Below are 15272 nucleotides of genomic sequence, written 5' to 3' on the forward strand. Positions count from 1 at the left end.
AAAACAAATTACTACTAAACACATATTCAGCTCATCTGCAGTCTGGATTTACCTACATCTTCCTAGTCGGAAGGCAGAATTTCCGAGTTCAGAGCACAATCGAAAGCACCACGACTGCAGTTTCCGTGTTGGACGTAAAAAGCGCACGTGACGCTATGACGTAGGCTAGAATCTTAGACCACTGAAGCACTTAATCTACCATCATATTTTACTTATCTACATGGCCCGACTGGAGGAAATATTATTTTGGTTAAATATTGACTATTTGTGAGGCTGAAAATCCTTTTAAGTTTGCCCGTCAATACTGAACTGACGGGCAAACTTGCACAGTTGATGCAGTTCAGCTGTTTTCAGTTAAGTTTACAAAGAATGGACAAACTGTGTGACTAACTGTGTTTATGTTGAACCATTTTTGCACTATTTTGATACTTACAGCTCGTAAATGGTCTGAGGCATAGTTTAATGTTGGCACTGCTAAAAGTATACTTTCTACCCATTTCAATGGCAAAAATAAATATACCTTTCAAAAGTTTCAACACACTGTATGTCGTGTTTTGCGATCCACTGCTGCTTCCTAGTGATACTACGTACGATGATAGTACTGCTGCATCAACCCCAAAATGATGTGTTTGCATTTATAGACGTTTGAAACAATAGAAATAGATTAAAAGAGAACGATAAAAAGTGACACATAAAACAAACATTGTTCATTTCTAATTTAGTTTCATTCCTTTCATCATTAACTTGCACTCACACTACTACACTGCCATTTTAGGTTCAGGCCATTGGGTGGCACAGTGCACTTGTGGCAGGATAGTGCTAACATGTAAGCAAGCTGGCATCCTTGCTGGGTATTCAGTTAGTCGAGCAACACATTAATAAGAGAATTCTGAGTAAAACCAAAGTTACTTTCCCTAGTAACTAGTTACTCTGAAAGTAACGAGTAAGTAACCGAGTTCAAAATGTCTTCAAACCCATGCCCCAAAGGCACTCTGTAACTTAGTTCAGCATGAATCTACAGATCAGAAAAGGAGATCATCTTAAATAATCTCAGTGTCTCTTGTTGATCTGTTGTGAGGCCAAATTTTTATGAAGATGATCTTTATTAGCCATTACACTAAAGTTTTCAGAAAGCACTTCCATTTGCAGAAGAAGTCAATTTTGCTCGTTTTACCTTCAAAGTCAGAAAATGACACCATAAATGGCTCCTGAGTGAAGGAACATACACATGTCTGCACAAATTAGACTCATTTGATAACTCAAATAATTTATACAAAACAGGGTCCTGGTGTATCAGGAGTGTGATCTCCAGCCTCAGAGCATCATCGTTTGAATTAACAATTGTTCGTCCAAAAACGTTAAGAAACTGTAGCCCTTGTACAAGTACATCCAGGTACATAAAGTCACAATGTGTGCTCAAATAACGGTTGAATAAAACACATTTCATGCTGACAAACACAGTGCCGTACAAAATGACAGCAGTATAAGAAGAACAGCAAGACTAAAAAATATTTTTGATATAAAACACCCTAGAAACACGCTCTAAATAAAAAGCTACCAAAATGGCGACATCCAGTTCATGAGTGTTTTTCAGCTGCGTGGGTAATTTTTCAATTCTGTACACTGAGTAAAAAAAAAAAAATTAAGAAAGAAATGAAGCAAAAACTACAAAAACAGTACATAGCACTTCAATTTAAACACATTACTCTTTCACATTAAAATTTGTGTTTTACTTCCGAGTTTGAAAGTATATAGGCACAGTAATTTCATCCGTGAGCCATGTTTCGTCAACACCGTCCCCCTTGTCCTTCCCGGCTCTGCTTTACTTCTCGGACAAGGTCGCGGTCTCTCTTTTCCAGATGCCACTGTGGAGCCACGAGCTGCCAAACATCAAAAAAATAGCGGGCTCTCAGTCGCAGCTGAAGTGAGCTTTCTTTTAAAAAAATTATCAGGTCAGTAAGACAATAAAACATCACTTAACTATTCTCAAGAGTCTCCCGGATGGCAACCAGGAATATTCATACAAAGATGCCGCCTGTTATGCAGGAATATTCCAACTCTGAAGGGTTTCATTCCAAAGCTCTGTGTTGAACGCACATATTTTGTCTGAATTTCAGCACAATTAAGATACTCCTAAATCTCTATTTACAGGCACACACAAGAACATCTTGGTGCATACTTGTTTTAAACATTTGGGGTATATTAAATAGTCACATTTACACTTTGATAGAATGGTACGAGGATCGGCCACAACCTTAAAACCAGACAGGTGAAGTGAACAACATTGATCATCTTGTTATAATTTTCAGCAGGAAGATTTTAAATTTACTTTGAAACCCACCCACTCATCTGTTTTCGGGTCCGGGTCAGAGCTTCTAGCAATTCCAGGAAGCTCTGACCCGCTACATGGTAATGGCGTTTCCCGATGGCCGCGTTCTCCCACAAAAAGTGCTCATAAGCATATGAAGAAGCGCAGAAAACAACCAACGGTACTCAGTTTGGGACAACAGACACCTGAAGAGACCATAGAAGAGTAGTCCCTCCTCTTAAAGGGTCTCAATCCGAACTCTCAATCCAAATCGAGCCCAACTCAAAACCTACAGAAAACATGCAGCAATCCGAGGACCTGCAGCAGGGCAGATCCGTGAAGGTTTTCATGGCTCAAGAGGGTCGTGCACATTATTCAGCTGGTGGTTTTAATGATGTAGCTGACCAGGTTATATAAATGTGTGCATATATACCAAATTTATTATTCAAAAATTTTTTTCTCCAATAGAGACATTTAGAGAAACAAGTTCATTATCATAACCACTGAGGCTTTGACAAAAGTCTGTATACGAATTTCTCATCTTTCTATAATCATGTTTAGACATGAATGTAAATAATGTTCACAACTCCAATATTTGCCCAAAATCCGTTAAAGATTTAAGTCTAAAATATGGCCTCTTTTTCAAAGAAAAGCCGAGACGATGAAAAAAGCGTGATGGCTGATTTCCAGTTTCAGAGTCACGTGGTTTGACTGTCACGACTGACTGAGACACCGGAACAGAAGTCAGCCACTGTTTTCTTAATTTTATGATCAGTACCTGTACTGCTGGACCTCAGTGATCATTTTGTTCTAATAAATACTGACAAATAGGGCTTTAAAAAGATATTACTTTGAATCTTCTTGTCAGTATTGCAGCAGATCAAGAAAACTCTGAATTCTTACACATCTGTAAGTTTAACACATGAACGGACTTAAATAATGTTGTTCGGTTAGTTTTACTTTCATGCCAGGAGTTAAACTGTAAAGAGCGGTTTAATTAAATATTTTACAGCTGCAGCAGAGAACCTGTCAGTGCCATCTTCCTCTGGGCATGTCCACATCGGGCACCAGGTCTTCATTCAGATAAATCTACTTGGTTTGTATCTCTGCTGACACCTGTATTTGTATTTAATCGGGATAAGTAAACCTTTTTTGTCTTCCTTCAAAAAAATGACCAGCTCTTCATATTAGATACCTCATTTTGGAGTGAAACTCTTCGACCTGTGATGTGGCAGAAAACAGGAAATATACAGAATAATATCAAGTTAGCACCATCAGTGCAGCAAAAGGCATTCGACTCGTGGAGGCTTGGCCTGGTTCCACTCATGGCTGGAAGTAGAGGACTTCGCGGTGTTGTTTAGCTCTGTGATAAACTCGTCCGGATCTGACGAGTTCTGATGAGGTGTGAAAGCTCTGGGACGTCCCCTATTTCTTCAAACACTGGTACATCAATGCTCGTGGATTCAACACGTAGCGCTCGGAGTTGAGCAACTTGGTGAGATTCTGTGGCACGTGGGGCCGGGGCGCCATGTAGGACATGCCGGGGCTCACCGCCATCACCTCGGCAATCTTCTTCTTCATCTCACTTATCTCCCTGTCCTGCTTCATCACCTTATCTGTCAGAGGAAGGTGTAGATGTAAGGAGATAGATACTGAATGAGCTGCAACGCATAGGATTTCTGTTATTTCTGCACTCGAATGTAAGCTGAGCAAGATTTTCTCTGTCCGTGCAAAATCCCCTTAATCTTAACCTTAAACTCAAATCGAGGTAATAAGCTAGATGGATTATTCAAAGAAGACTTTATCTGAGCAGAAGTAGTCTAAACTCATCGCTAAGATTTGTGGTATCAAGGGTGTTATCTACATTTGGCTGAAATTCCCCACAAGGAGGAGAAGTGGTCGTGTGAGGTCTGACAACTGAAATGTTAAAACACCCTCTATTAAACCACAAAATCATTGGGTTTAATTTAATGGATTTTTGGTCGAATGCCTGAAATCAGATCTGCAGTTTAGCACAGCTCTGACATTTCTCCAGCCCTGAGACTGGCAGTAGGATTACAGTAGCCTGTCACCTCTAGAGGCTAGGGTTATGTCTCCACCTGCTCTCAAACTGGGAACATTTCACATGTTAAGTGAATGTGTTAACCACTACACCACAGAGCCACTTTCATAGTCTCTCACTAACCATTAAAAGCATTTGCCAAAGACAATACAAAGGAAAAAATTAAGCTAGTGCAAAACTTTTTCTTTCTAATGGCCAGGAGGGGAATGCACGGTGAACAGCTCTCAGCAGCCTCGCTCTGTCACCTCAGCACACACTTTCTGATGTATATGCAGTCTCAACTGATAGTTTCAGGTCGTACTGATGAAACAAGAAGTTCACTTTGTAAATAAAGGTCCATGTTAGAGTCAGACAGCAGCATCATCCATGGTACGCTCAGAGGCTTGACCATCTGGTACCCTCAGTTTTTCAGGCAGATCAACCTTGAGGTTAAGGTAACAGGGATTTGAACACCTACTGTATCTTGGACGTCTATGCTGACAACAATACCCCATCAGCCTTTTACGACTGATGGGTAAAAAGCTGAAATGCCAAAACTGCTTCAAATCGGGACTTCATTAACCAATCGGTAACATCATGGCTGCAACCATCTGTTATACTTCCTATGCTACTGACAAGTGGCTTAAAGGAAGATTACAGAAGTTCTTGGGGATAATACGCCTCATCGTATTATCCTAATCATACGCAGTGGCACTGATGAAGCCATGTAAGCATGGTCTAGTAGTTTGTATATTACTTAACATTAGCTTTTTACTACTGCCAATTGGATTCAAGCTTCCAAAATACAACATATAAACAAAAGTACTGGAGCAACTACACACTACACCTACAGGAACTGCTCAGCAATGGAAACCCATGCCATGAAGCTCCCACTATCACTAAGCTCTTTAGAACAGCTCATTCTTTCTTTTACAATTGCTTGTAAAGGCAATGTCACTGAACAAAAACTGAACTCAAAGATTATGAGGTGTGGCCCAATACTATTGTCTATGTAATTTATCATAACTGGCATCAATTTGTGAAGAATTTGTTTCCAAATATGTTTTTCTGTATTTAGTGATAACCCAAAAGTAATCAATTTGGCTTCTTTTTTTTTTTTTTTTGAGGGAACCACGACAATGCTAAAAGAAAAACATTAAATAAACAATTTTTAAAAATCCCAGCAGTCACACGGTGGTGCTGTTCAATCCGACTCACAATTTGCCCCACATATCATAGTTTACTTTTCCTTGACAGTAATTTCTAATCTAATGGCAGTTTGCAGATCAAACTGAAGAAGGGGAAAAAAACACAGTGATGTAAATCAGGGATGTCAAACTGATTTTACAGTCCGTTTAAAGCATATCATATTTGATACATGCGTTTTTGAGACTTTTACATCATCAGTATGATTTTTAACTAATTAATATATAACATTTTTCCCCAGAGGGTTGACTAAACACTTCATTTTCAAACAAATTGAATTTTCTGGCATTTATGTCATGGTTCACGATTTAACGGATTAAGTGTGAATAATTTTAACTAGACACCGAATCCCTCAGAGATCTTAATATAAGAAAAACGGTAGATCTTCTACATGATAAAGAAATTGCTGAAAGTCATCTGACGACTCTTTGAGCATAAACTGTAAGAAATAAATGTATAAAATTACAGAAGAAATTCTGGTTAGTCACTGTCCAGACTGTCCTGTAATTATAAAATAGGTTTTGCTAAGTCACAGAAAATATATTTTCTTTTGGTTTTACATTAATGTGGACCCCTTTCTGTCATTTAATAGTTTATCTATCACTTAAGTACTTTGGTGTCGTATGAATGCCAGTGGGGGAGGTCTTTATCTATATGAAAAACCTGTAAAGCCTCTGAAAATACAATAAAAGTCCCAAATTTATGTCATAGTATCCTTCACATTTTCCAAAGCTGTCAGGTGGGTTTGACACCCCTGATCTAAATTAATATCAGAAATAAGTATATCAACCTTGGGCGATTTCTAGCTGTCTGCGGGCATCTCCCAGCGCAGAGAAGAGGTCCAGTTTGATGCGAGTCTCAGCGCTCAGGTTGTACTCCAGATGTTGAGCCTTTTCCTGCATGGCTGACAAAGTGGACAGCAGCATATCTGTCTCTTTTTCCACACAGCGGTACTTTCCCAAAGCCTGAGTCCAGAGAACACATTAGCGGTAAGAATAAGTGCAAAACATCAAAATGCCAGTAGTAATTCCTGCAGCGACCACCTGTGGGAGTTGGTGCTTTGGTTTCCTGAGTATCTTTTTCTTTTTTTTGTATTTCAGACAGGCACAGTTTACGCTCAGAAAACCAATGCACCACACACATAATTACTTCCAAACAGTGATGACGGCCAGCCAGCCATTCAAAAAACATAAAATCTGCAGCACATTATCATTAAGATATTTTGAAAGATGACTCTTTCTAGGTTAACAATTTGCCTTTTGTGAAAGGTGATAAAAAAGTGTAATGTTTTTATGAAAGACCTGGCTTCTAGTACAGCATGCTCCATGGAAAGTATGCCACTAAAATGACATCAAATACCACACAGAACCACAATTTACACACCTAATGTCACACAAAAACACCCATACAGTAATGCTGCATACTGATGTGATGACAGAGTGCATTATGGTGACTGCAGGCCAAAATAAAATGGATTACAAAAAAAATGCTCAAGTTCCTCAATGAAAACCATTCTGTTTTCTTAGGGAGTTAAACACACAAAAATCAGAAACAGCAAATCAAACGGCAAAAGAAGGACTTCATGACCAAACTGAGGACAACCGAGCACTGGATCACTTGAGACTCACAGACACTTAAATGCACAAGTTCATTCCCAAATAGAGTAAAAAGATACCTCAACATCACTCTCTAGATCTACCACACGACTGTCTTTCACTTGATACTCCAGTTGTAGTTGTTTGTACTCTGTCTCTAGCTCTTTAACCTTTTTCCTTAACATTTGGGTTTCACAGTGTTCCTGCCTGGTGTGGGAAACGGAGAAAATGAGAGCGTTTGAGCAGTGACAGAGAGGCTTTGGCGGGAACTGAAGACCAGTTTCCACAGAAAGAAACAGAACATTTGATTTGCATTATAAACACTGCTGTTTTCTCTTTCAATTATTTTGAACACACACACGAGAGATTTCTTTAAAAGAAGTAACTGCTTATGGTAAATTAAAGAATCATCTGTTTTCTTGCAGAGAATTAGAGGAAAAGATCAATGTCACTCTTGGTTAGCTTAGAGCTAAGACAGGAACGCGGGAAAAGCAGCTAGCTCGGCTTTGTTCGAAGATAGCATACGCTCTTTGGCCACTCAAGTACGCCTGTTCAACAGCTCATTAGCGCAAATATCTCATCAGCCAATCACATGGAAGCAACTCAGTTCATTCAAGCTGGCAGATACATTCAAAGAGATCAGAATGAAGAATAAAAGCAATCAAAGTCACTTTGTTTATAGCACGGCGAATGGTGCCTGTATTTTAGAAAGTGATGATCTACTGGAATTTTCCCACACAACCATCTCTAGGGTTTACAGAGAATATCAAGAAGAGAAAATATCCAGTCAGTGGCACTTGTTTTTTAAAACGTGTCAACCCTGTATTGGACTATTTCTTGGCTAACCTTTAGCGAAAGAATGCCAAATTAAACGGTAAAGTGTCGGTTAGCATGGTTTTGGTCCCACAGGTTTCAAGACTGGTAAATGTATTCCCAACCAGTTGGTGAGTGGTTGTAAAGCTGTTCACAAAGGATGCTGCACTGAAAACCTCTTTCAATTGCTTTGATTACTAGCAGGTTGCCATGGTCGCCCCTAGTTTACATGGAAGTCGCTGACTTGCCTGCAAATGCTGGATAACTATTTACTGTGCTGTAGTGGAACTTCAAAAACTGCGACATAACCCAGAAATGGAGTTCAGTGACTTTCTAAGAAAATGTTGTAACAACATATGTTGACCCAACATGTATTTATGTTTCTAGGGAGGTTACACCATAGGCTGCAGTATAAGATTTCAGTGGAGGTTGCAGTTACGACATACCTATGGCACAGACGTCCTGCTGAATCATAATTCTTGCTGTAAGGATGACCGTGGCAATCTGTGAGCAACCAAAGCAGCTGCAAGGTAGTTTTCGTTGTAGCACTCTCTTTGCAACCGATTTCACTGACCGACTCCCAGCAACTTCATGCTGAGCAGTTAAGGAATACACATTTTTACTTAGCAAGTGCTGGTTGCCAGAGGGCCACCGGCTGGTCTCTGGGCCTGCGTGACTGAGGCTTAAGGTCTAAGTGATGACTGGCAGCCTTCTTAACCTCTGAACAACGCAAGGCTAACTGGCTAAGGAAGGCTACTCAAAATAATGTTAATCTCCTCATCTAACTCTCAACAAGAAAGCAAGTAAACATCATTTAAACCAAATGTTTGGCCGCATGCTTACAGCAACATTTAACTCAGAGCATGTTTCAGGAAATATAAGAGGGAATTTAAAAGTGTGGGTTACCTGTTTGTTAGACTCCGTGCTGTGCTCGCCGCCTCCTCCAGTTTTTGAGCCTGAAGCTCAGCCAACTGCTTCTCAGCAGAGAGTCTGGCCTCTGCCTCTGCTCTGGTCTTCTTCTCCAGCATCACACAAGTCTGCTTGTCCCTCTGCTTGTTTTTAGTTAGGCACAGAATCCTGAAGGGATGACATTAAAGTGGTTTTAAATAAGTTGCAGAAAAAGAGCAGCAATATGTGGGTTACTGCCACATGCAAATGGACTCGTTTGAGATCAGCGTCAAGCATACTTCAAAAACAGACATAAATGTTAAACAGGTTTCTTATCATCCTTGTAGTTGTTGTAGTCACTGGAGAGCACCTTCCTTTAAAAAAACTGGAGCATGGCTTATCACAGCTGGTGGTGCTGATCAAAACTGCATAACATGCTCTTCTCAAATGCGATTTTATAGCCTTTGGCTGCTGGACGTGGCTTTGATGTGGTAAATGTGTTAGGAGTACCTCTGTAGTGGGATAAAATAACTAACTGAGCCTCCCTCCCCCCATTTTTTTTTAGCTCTAAATGTGCTTAGAGTGATAATCTGAGTCACATATTGGAGGAAAAGGAGGAGTGGAAACATAATTTGCATAAAAAAAATAAAAAAGTAGATACTGTGGCAACGTACAGGTAATAAAAATGGTTTGTGTGACAAAGCAGGTCTGCAGCAGTGCAGCTGATCAGCAAAGTCAGTGATCTCATCATATTCTCTTTTATATAGTGATATACTATACTTCATTCATACAGCACATTCACCTGATCTGATATTGTAGCTTTACACACAAACCTTTTCTTTTTCTTGTGCAGGTTTTTAATTCTACAGTGACAGTTAAGTTCAAATCTTTTGCTTTGTTTCATGGACAGAAGAAACAATTTCATTGTCACTTTAGGTTTGGATAAGATGGGATAAACATTTTTTCATATTTACTGACAGTAACTACAGTATTTTAAGTACTATAAAATCCGGTTTTGTGTGATAACAACTGGACACTCACTTGCTCTGGAGAAGCATGTTGGACTGTCTGAGCAGGGAAACCTCTGGTCTAAGGCTCCTCTCGCTGTTGGTCAGGTTGCAGATGTGACTTCGAAGCTCCTGTTCGGTCTGCCTGCTCGACTGCAGCTCACTCTTCAGCCTCCTCAGCTCCTGCTCCAGCCTTCAAGATAAAAAACAACATTTTAGCACTGCTGTAAGCATCACCCGAGTCAAGCTTAGCTAAATACTTACTTGCTTGTCTGTTCAGTGTGGTAACTCTGAGCTGCTGTGGCACTCTTTTCTGCTGCATCCCTGTTGGGGCTGACTGTTTTGGAGCTAGACCTGTGTTTCTTCTCAGTCCTTCCCGCAGGAGGTGAAGGAGTATTTGAGCTGCTTCTTCTGACTTTTGGTGAGGAGTTCTTAGCTGCTCGCGTTGCTTTGCTGCCGTGCTCCTCTTGAGGTAGATTTTCTGGAGTTGTTGATGATTCCGGTCCTCCTGTGCTGCTGTGCAGCAGATCTTTGGACTCACCCACACTGGGTTTGGATGATGACGACGATGACGATGGTGGCCGGCGGTTTGGTTCGGCTGACCTCACCTCCAGTGACCCTTTCTCTGTTGCTCTCTCCTCACTGCGGATCTGGAGGCAGTCCACAGTGTGTGCCTCATCTTGGGCCAGCACAGCACCGTTCTGACACTGATACTGACTCGACTCAGGCTTGACTTTCCATTTGGAGGCTGTAAAATCAAAACAGGTCAGTTTTAGGAGTCTACTATGGAGCTCAGAAACATCTAGGATGAGTAAACATTTATGGCTATCCTCACTTTGGTATGAACTAACATTTAAAACTTTAAACAGGGCCAGCATCAGTCACTAGAATTACTTATTAATCACAATGAATTCTCACTGACTTAACCCAACCAAAATATTTGCCTGCAGTCCTTTCACTGATCCTATGGAGTGATAAATAGGTTCTCCACTGCTTTGCACAGTTTACACCAGGGATGTGTCAAATCCATTTTACATCATGGGGCACACACAGCCCACTTTGATCTTAAGTGCACCCGAAACACCCCTTTCTGTCAGTGTAAAGAAGTTTAAATACACATTTAATCCCTCAGATACCTTAATATAAGAAAAACTGTGTTTTTCTTATATTAAGAAAATCTCAGTTCTTCTACATGATAAAGAAATGTTGCTATAGTGAAAAAAAGTCACTTGACAACTCTTTGAGCTTAAATTGTAAGAAAAACATGTGTGAAATTACAGAAATCATTCTAATGAATGCCAGTGGGGGAGGTCTTTATCCATAGGAAAAGCTGTAAAACTTTTTAAAAGTCCAGCATAAGCTGGTTGAGAAAATGGGTGGATTTATGACGGGGACCACATTTTTTCATATTAGCATTATGTTGTTTTCAGTAAGACACGAAAGAAATAATTTGCTCTGTAAAGTGTGGGGTTATAAATTAAGATTCTTATTTAGACTTACTTTGGCCACCACAGGATTTTGAACCACAGTGGTTTCGACTTGCATCTTTTATATACAGTCCAAATCTCACCAGTACTGACTAGTAATGTGTGCCGAGTTTGTAATTAGTAAAATAGCCAGAAAATGAAAACATGGGGAGACATGACTGTTTAAAAAAAAAAAAAAAAGCAAACAAAATCTACAACTTAAAATGTCAAATGTATTTTTTATAATGCACGTATTGAAAATTTTTTTTGTCAAAATTGTTTTAAAAATGTCAATTTTTGCACCTTTGCTTCTTATTCCTTTCCCTTCATCTCTGTCCATGTTAGTTTCTCCCCCTATCATGTAATTACCATATTAAACGATACATTTATACATCGGTATGCAGCACTTATCTATTTTCAGAAGCACTCTGAAATATTTTGATAGCACAAAGCGTCAAACAGTTGCAGTAACAAGAAGATTGCTTACTTTGTTGTGCCAGCAGCAACACATCATGTTCTAGGAGGTTATTAAATACAGTTTCAGCTTGGGACTTTTACTGTCTCCGTCTTCTCAGCGAACTGACTCACAAATGTATGTTGTAATCACCTGACTGAGTGGCTCCATAAGTGGAGATTGTAATAAACTGTCAGCTTGAAAACAAGAACGACCGAAACCAAAAGAAGAGTGAAAAACCCTCCAGATAGTAAGAATGGTAGGTAGATGGTGCAGGTGCACAGACTCACTGCTGCTGCCATCTGTGCCTGTCTTGGGATAAACCTGCAGGCCTGGGGGGAGCGAGTGCTGAAGGAGGTGCATGTGGAAGTCATTCTCACTCTGCACTGCTTTCTGTATGCGCAGCTTAAAGATGTTGGTGAAGTAGCAGGTGGCATCAAACCCCAGATAAACTACAGGATATCCAATACTGAAAGTGAATACAAGGCAGTTAGAATAGAATAGAACAGCCCTTTATTGTCATTGTACATGTACAAGGAAATTGTGGGTGCTCCACATTAACTGTGCCGGAATAAATTATAAATATTAGAAAGTAGTCGGTATATAATATTTCAGTGATGAAATATTAAATACTAAATCTAAACTTTATACATTTTGTATCAAATAAACATACCAGTGAGCGGCAAAAAGATGGGACAGGTTGGCATGTGAGGTTTTAAGGTCTTTGAGTCGAAGTGAAGCCTCTGTGTACACGAGCAGGATCCACAGAGACACAGTTGATATACAGATGCCCTTCTCTGAGGAAAAATAATCAGATGAGAAGAAAATTACTAATAAATTTAAATAAGAGAATATTTTTTATTTTATGAGATGAAGAAAGTTGGGCAGATTTTGCCAAGTGGATGATAATTGTCATACTCACCTGTGTGCCATATGTAATTGAATAACACATAGGTGCTCGCCACAAAGAACAGCCAGTGCAAAGGAACAAAAATTAAACAAAAGATGTCCAGAGTGAAGGCAGCGCAAACAAAAACAACACAAATAACCTGCAAACAAAAAGGGAAAGAAAGAAAAACAACAACAACAACAGGAAAGTAAAATGTGAGTAATTCACTGAAAATAGAAGAAAAGCCATGTTCTTGTTCACTGCGTGAAGCCTACTACGCATCACTGGCTGGCTTATCATCATCAGGGCCAGTGCACAGAATATGAAATCACACACAGCAGGAGTCCTCACCAGCCCATGGCAGTGGAAAGTGGTGTACACGCTCCCAAAGAAGAGCCAGCACGGCCACAGGTACTCCAGTCTGAATTCAAGGATGAAGTCTGCCAGCAGCACCAGTGTCCACATCACCATAAACTTCAGGAAGGTGTACGCGCTATAAAGACATGCAGACATTATTAAAAAGAAGAAGGAAAAAATCAATCCTCCTTCATTATTATTATTTCACTTTGAGCTCATGGCAAACAAACGTGCCTCTTCCTCTGAATCCAGTAAATAAAGGCTGTCAGATAAAGCACCAGATACTCACACACAGCCCAGTATGAGACGGGAAACTGCAAAAACGGCATTAACCTCTAATTGAGCCAGCTGTGTCTTAAAAATACAGTCCTTCCTTTTAAGCAGGGCCACTATAACAAGAACAATGACTGTTCCCTCATTTTATTAGGCAGCCGCAAGCCAAACAGGAGCTGTGGTTTTCCTCCTTTGTTCTGCTCATCCATAGGCTGCTATCACATCACCCCTTCTTTGTTTGGTAACCATGGCAATATTTCATCTGGAGGAGAGAGGGAGCACCACAGCATCCTTCTGCAAGTCGACAACAGCCTTTTAATTTTACTTATAAAGAATGCATTTCAATTAATCTCACTTGTATTTATATTATAACTAACTGCTAACTGTGCAGGTTGTTCTACAAAAAATTAAAAAATAAATTAGAATCAGCTGGGAGAGGGCTTTTAAACAGCATATTAAATCCATCCTAGAAGCCCAATATAGTCTTTTTTATTATCTTATTCTCCTTGAGTAGCATGCTTAATTGGCCTAATAAAACTCCCAAGCAGAGCTGATGTAACTTTAGTTCTCTATATGATGTTATTGAAACAAGCTAGTGAAGTGTAAAGGAATCACCACAGCGTCTTTAATTCTCCAATCAAGTTCTTATCTGCTTTGTAGTATTTCCAGTAGTGTAATTCAATTATATGTGTTTGTGTTTGTGTGAAATCACTGCACACAAAGAGCAAGAAATATAATATGTGACTGGCACACAAAATAAAATAGGACGTCTAAATCTCAAAAATAAACACAATCTCTTGCATGTGTTGTTTTTTGTGGAAAGAAAGAAAGAAAGAAAGAAAGAAAGAAAGAAAGAAAGAAAGGAAGGTGCACAATGAACAGAAAAAGTGGTGTTCCGTTCTTATTTGCGTGTCTTTTCTTGTCTGGACTCAGTCTAGACGCTTCCAGATTTTGTGTGCCAAATAAGCCAAAGAGGAATGCGCGTTTGTTTCTATTTTTCCAAAGGACGAATGGAAATAAATAAACAAAACGCAATGTGGCCGTGTTAATTTCACGCGCGATTAAGAGTGGGGGATAGAGCAGGCAGTGAGAACGCAGATGAGACGAAAGTAGGCCGACGTCAACTTGCACAGCTTCTGTTTTTATTCTGTAAACAAGGCGGGCTGAAGTAACCCGGTGCAACATTTGCGCCTTAATTCCGCCGCACTGAGGCTAATCAAAGCGCCACGCTGGCTCATTTAGGATGTGAGGGGCGGATGGAGGTGATGGGATGCGAGTCAGACAGGTGAGCGGGATGACGACGGCTGAAATCTACACAAAGACGGCCACCACAACAAAAGCAGCCGCCGGGCGCCGCGGCTCGCTACCTTTCAGACAGCTTCTCCGTGATTTTCAGCTTTTTCATCTTCCGTAGCCTGTTCGCGTCCACATAACGTTTCTTCATCTTATGGCTTCTGCTCCCCGCGTGCTGACGTTGGACACACTGCAGCAGAGGCGACAGCGACGGGGGATAAACGACAGAGCCGAGAGGAAAGACAAAACAGCCCGGCTCCCTCTTTGTGGATGAGGATGCTCACTTCAACCTGTGATGATGTCTGCGAGCTAATGTAGAGGACCGACACTTCTGCGCATGCTCAGTGGAGGTTGTACCTACAAGCGTTTATCGCAGAAGGGGAGCAAATCAACACACTGTACACATGTGTTCTGTTAATTATGACACACACTGCACAAAAATACTAACCGGGCTCATTATAAGTTCGATAATAAAGGTGATTATCATTCAACTCTCAGTTTTTTAGTCTCTTTCAGTTCCTTGATTTGGCTTTAAACTGCATAACTTTACTGTTTCAATCCAAAGCGTGTCAAACATCAGGTCCGGGGACCCGGCAAAGACTCCTGTGCAGCCCACTGGACAGTTTGGGAAAATGTGATGGAGGGACTTCTAACTGTATTATAGCTTTCAGGAACTCCCCCT

General features: G+C 40.3%; 1 protein-coding gene across 2 annotated transcripts; it reads right to left on the minus strand.

Moving 5' to 3' along the window:
* Window positions 1–703: 703 nt before the first annotated feature.
* Window positions 704–14907, minus strand: LOC146558047 (macoilin-1). Of its 2 annotated transcripts, none has more exons than XM_085246913.1 (11): window positions 14665–14907; window positions 13019–13160; window positions 12701–12827; window positions 12452–12575; window positions 12069–12247; window positions 10123–10606; window positions 9893–10051; window positions 8870–9040; window positions 7231–7357; window positions 6346–6520; window positions 704–3924 (listed from the first exon to the last, which is right to left on the minus strand). In XM_085246913.1, exons 1-11 carry the CDS (start codon window positions 14739–14741, stop codon window positions 3734–3736), a joined length of 1956 nt encoding a protein of 651 aa, XP_085103039.1. In that variant the 5' UTR covers window positions 14742–14907; the 3' UTR covers window positions 704–3733. The 2 variants fall into 2 exon arrangements, with proteins under 2 accessions (XP_085103039.1, XP_085103040.1); XM_085246914.1 differs by lacking the exon at window positions 14665–14907 and adding an exon at window positions 13314–13929.
* Window positions 14908–15272: the final 365 nt, after the last annotated feature.

Source organism: Mchenga conophoros, linkage group LG15 (assembly GCF_057382185.1).
Source record: "Mchenga conophoros isolate Kocher_MC1m ecotype Shallow Benthic linkage group LG15, M_conophoros_male_GT1.1, whole genome shotgun sequence".
Lineage (NCBI taxonomy): Eukaryota > Metazoa > Chordata > Actinopteri > Cichliformes > Cichlidae > Mchenga > Mchenga conophoros.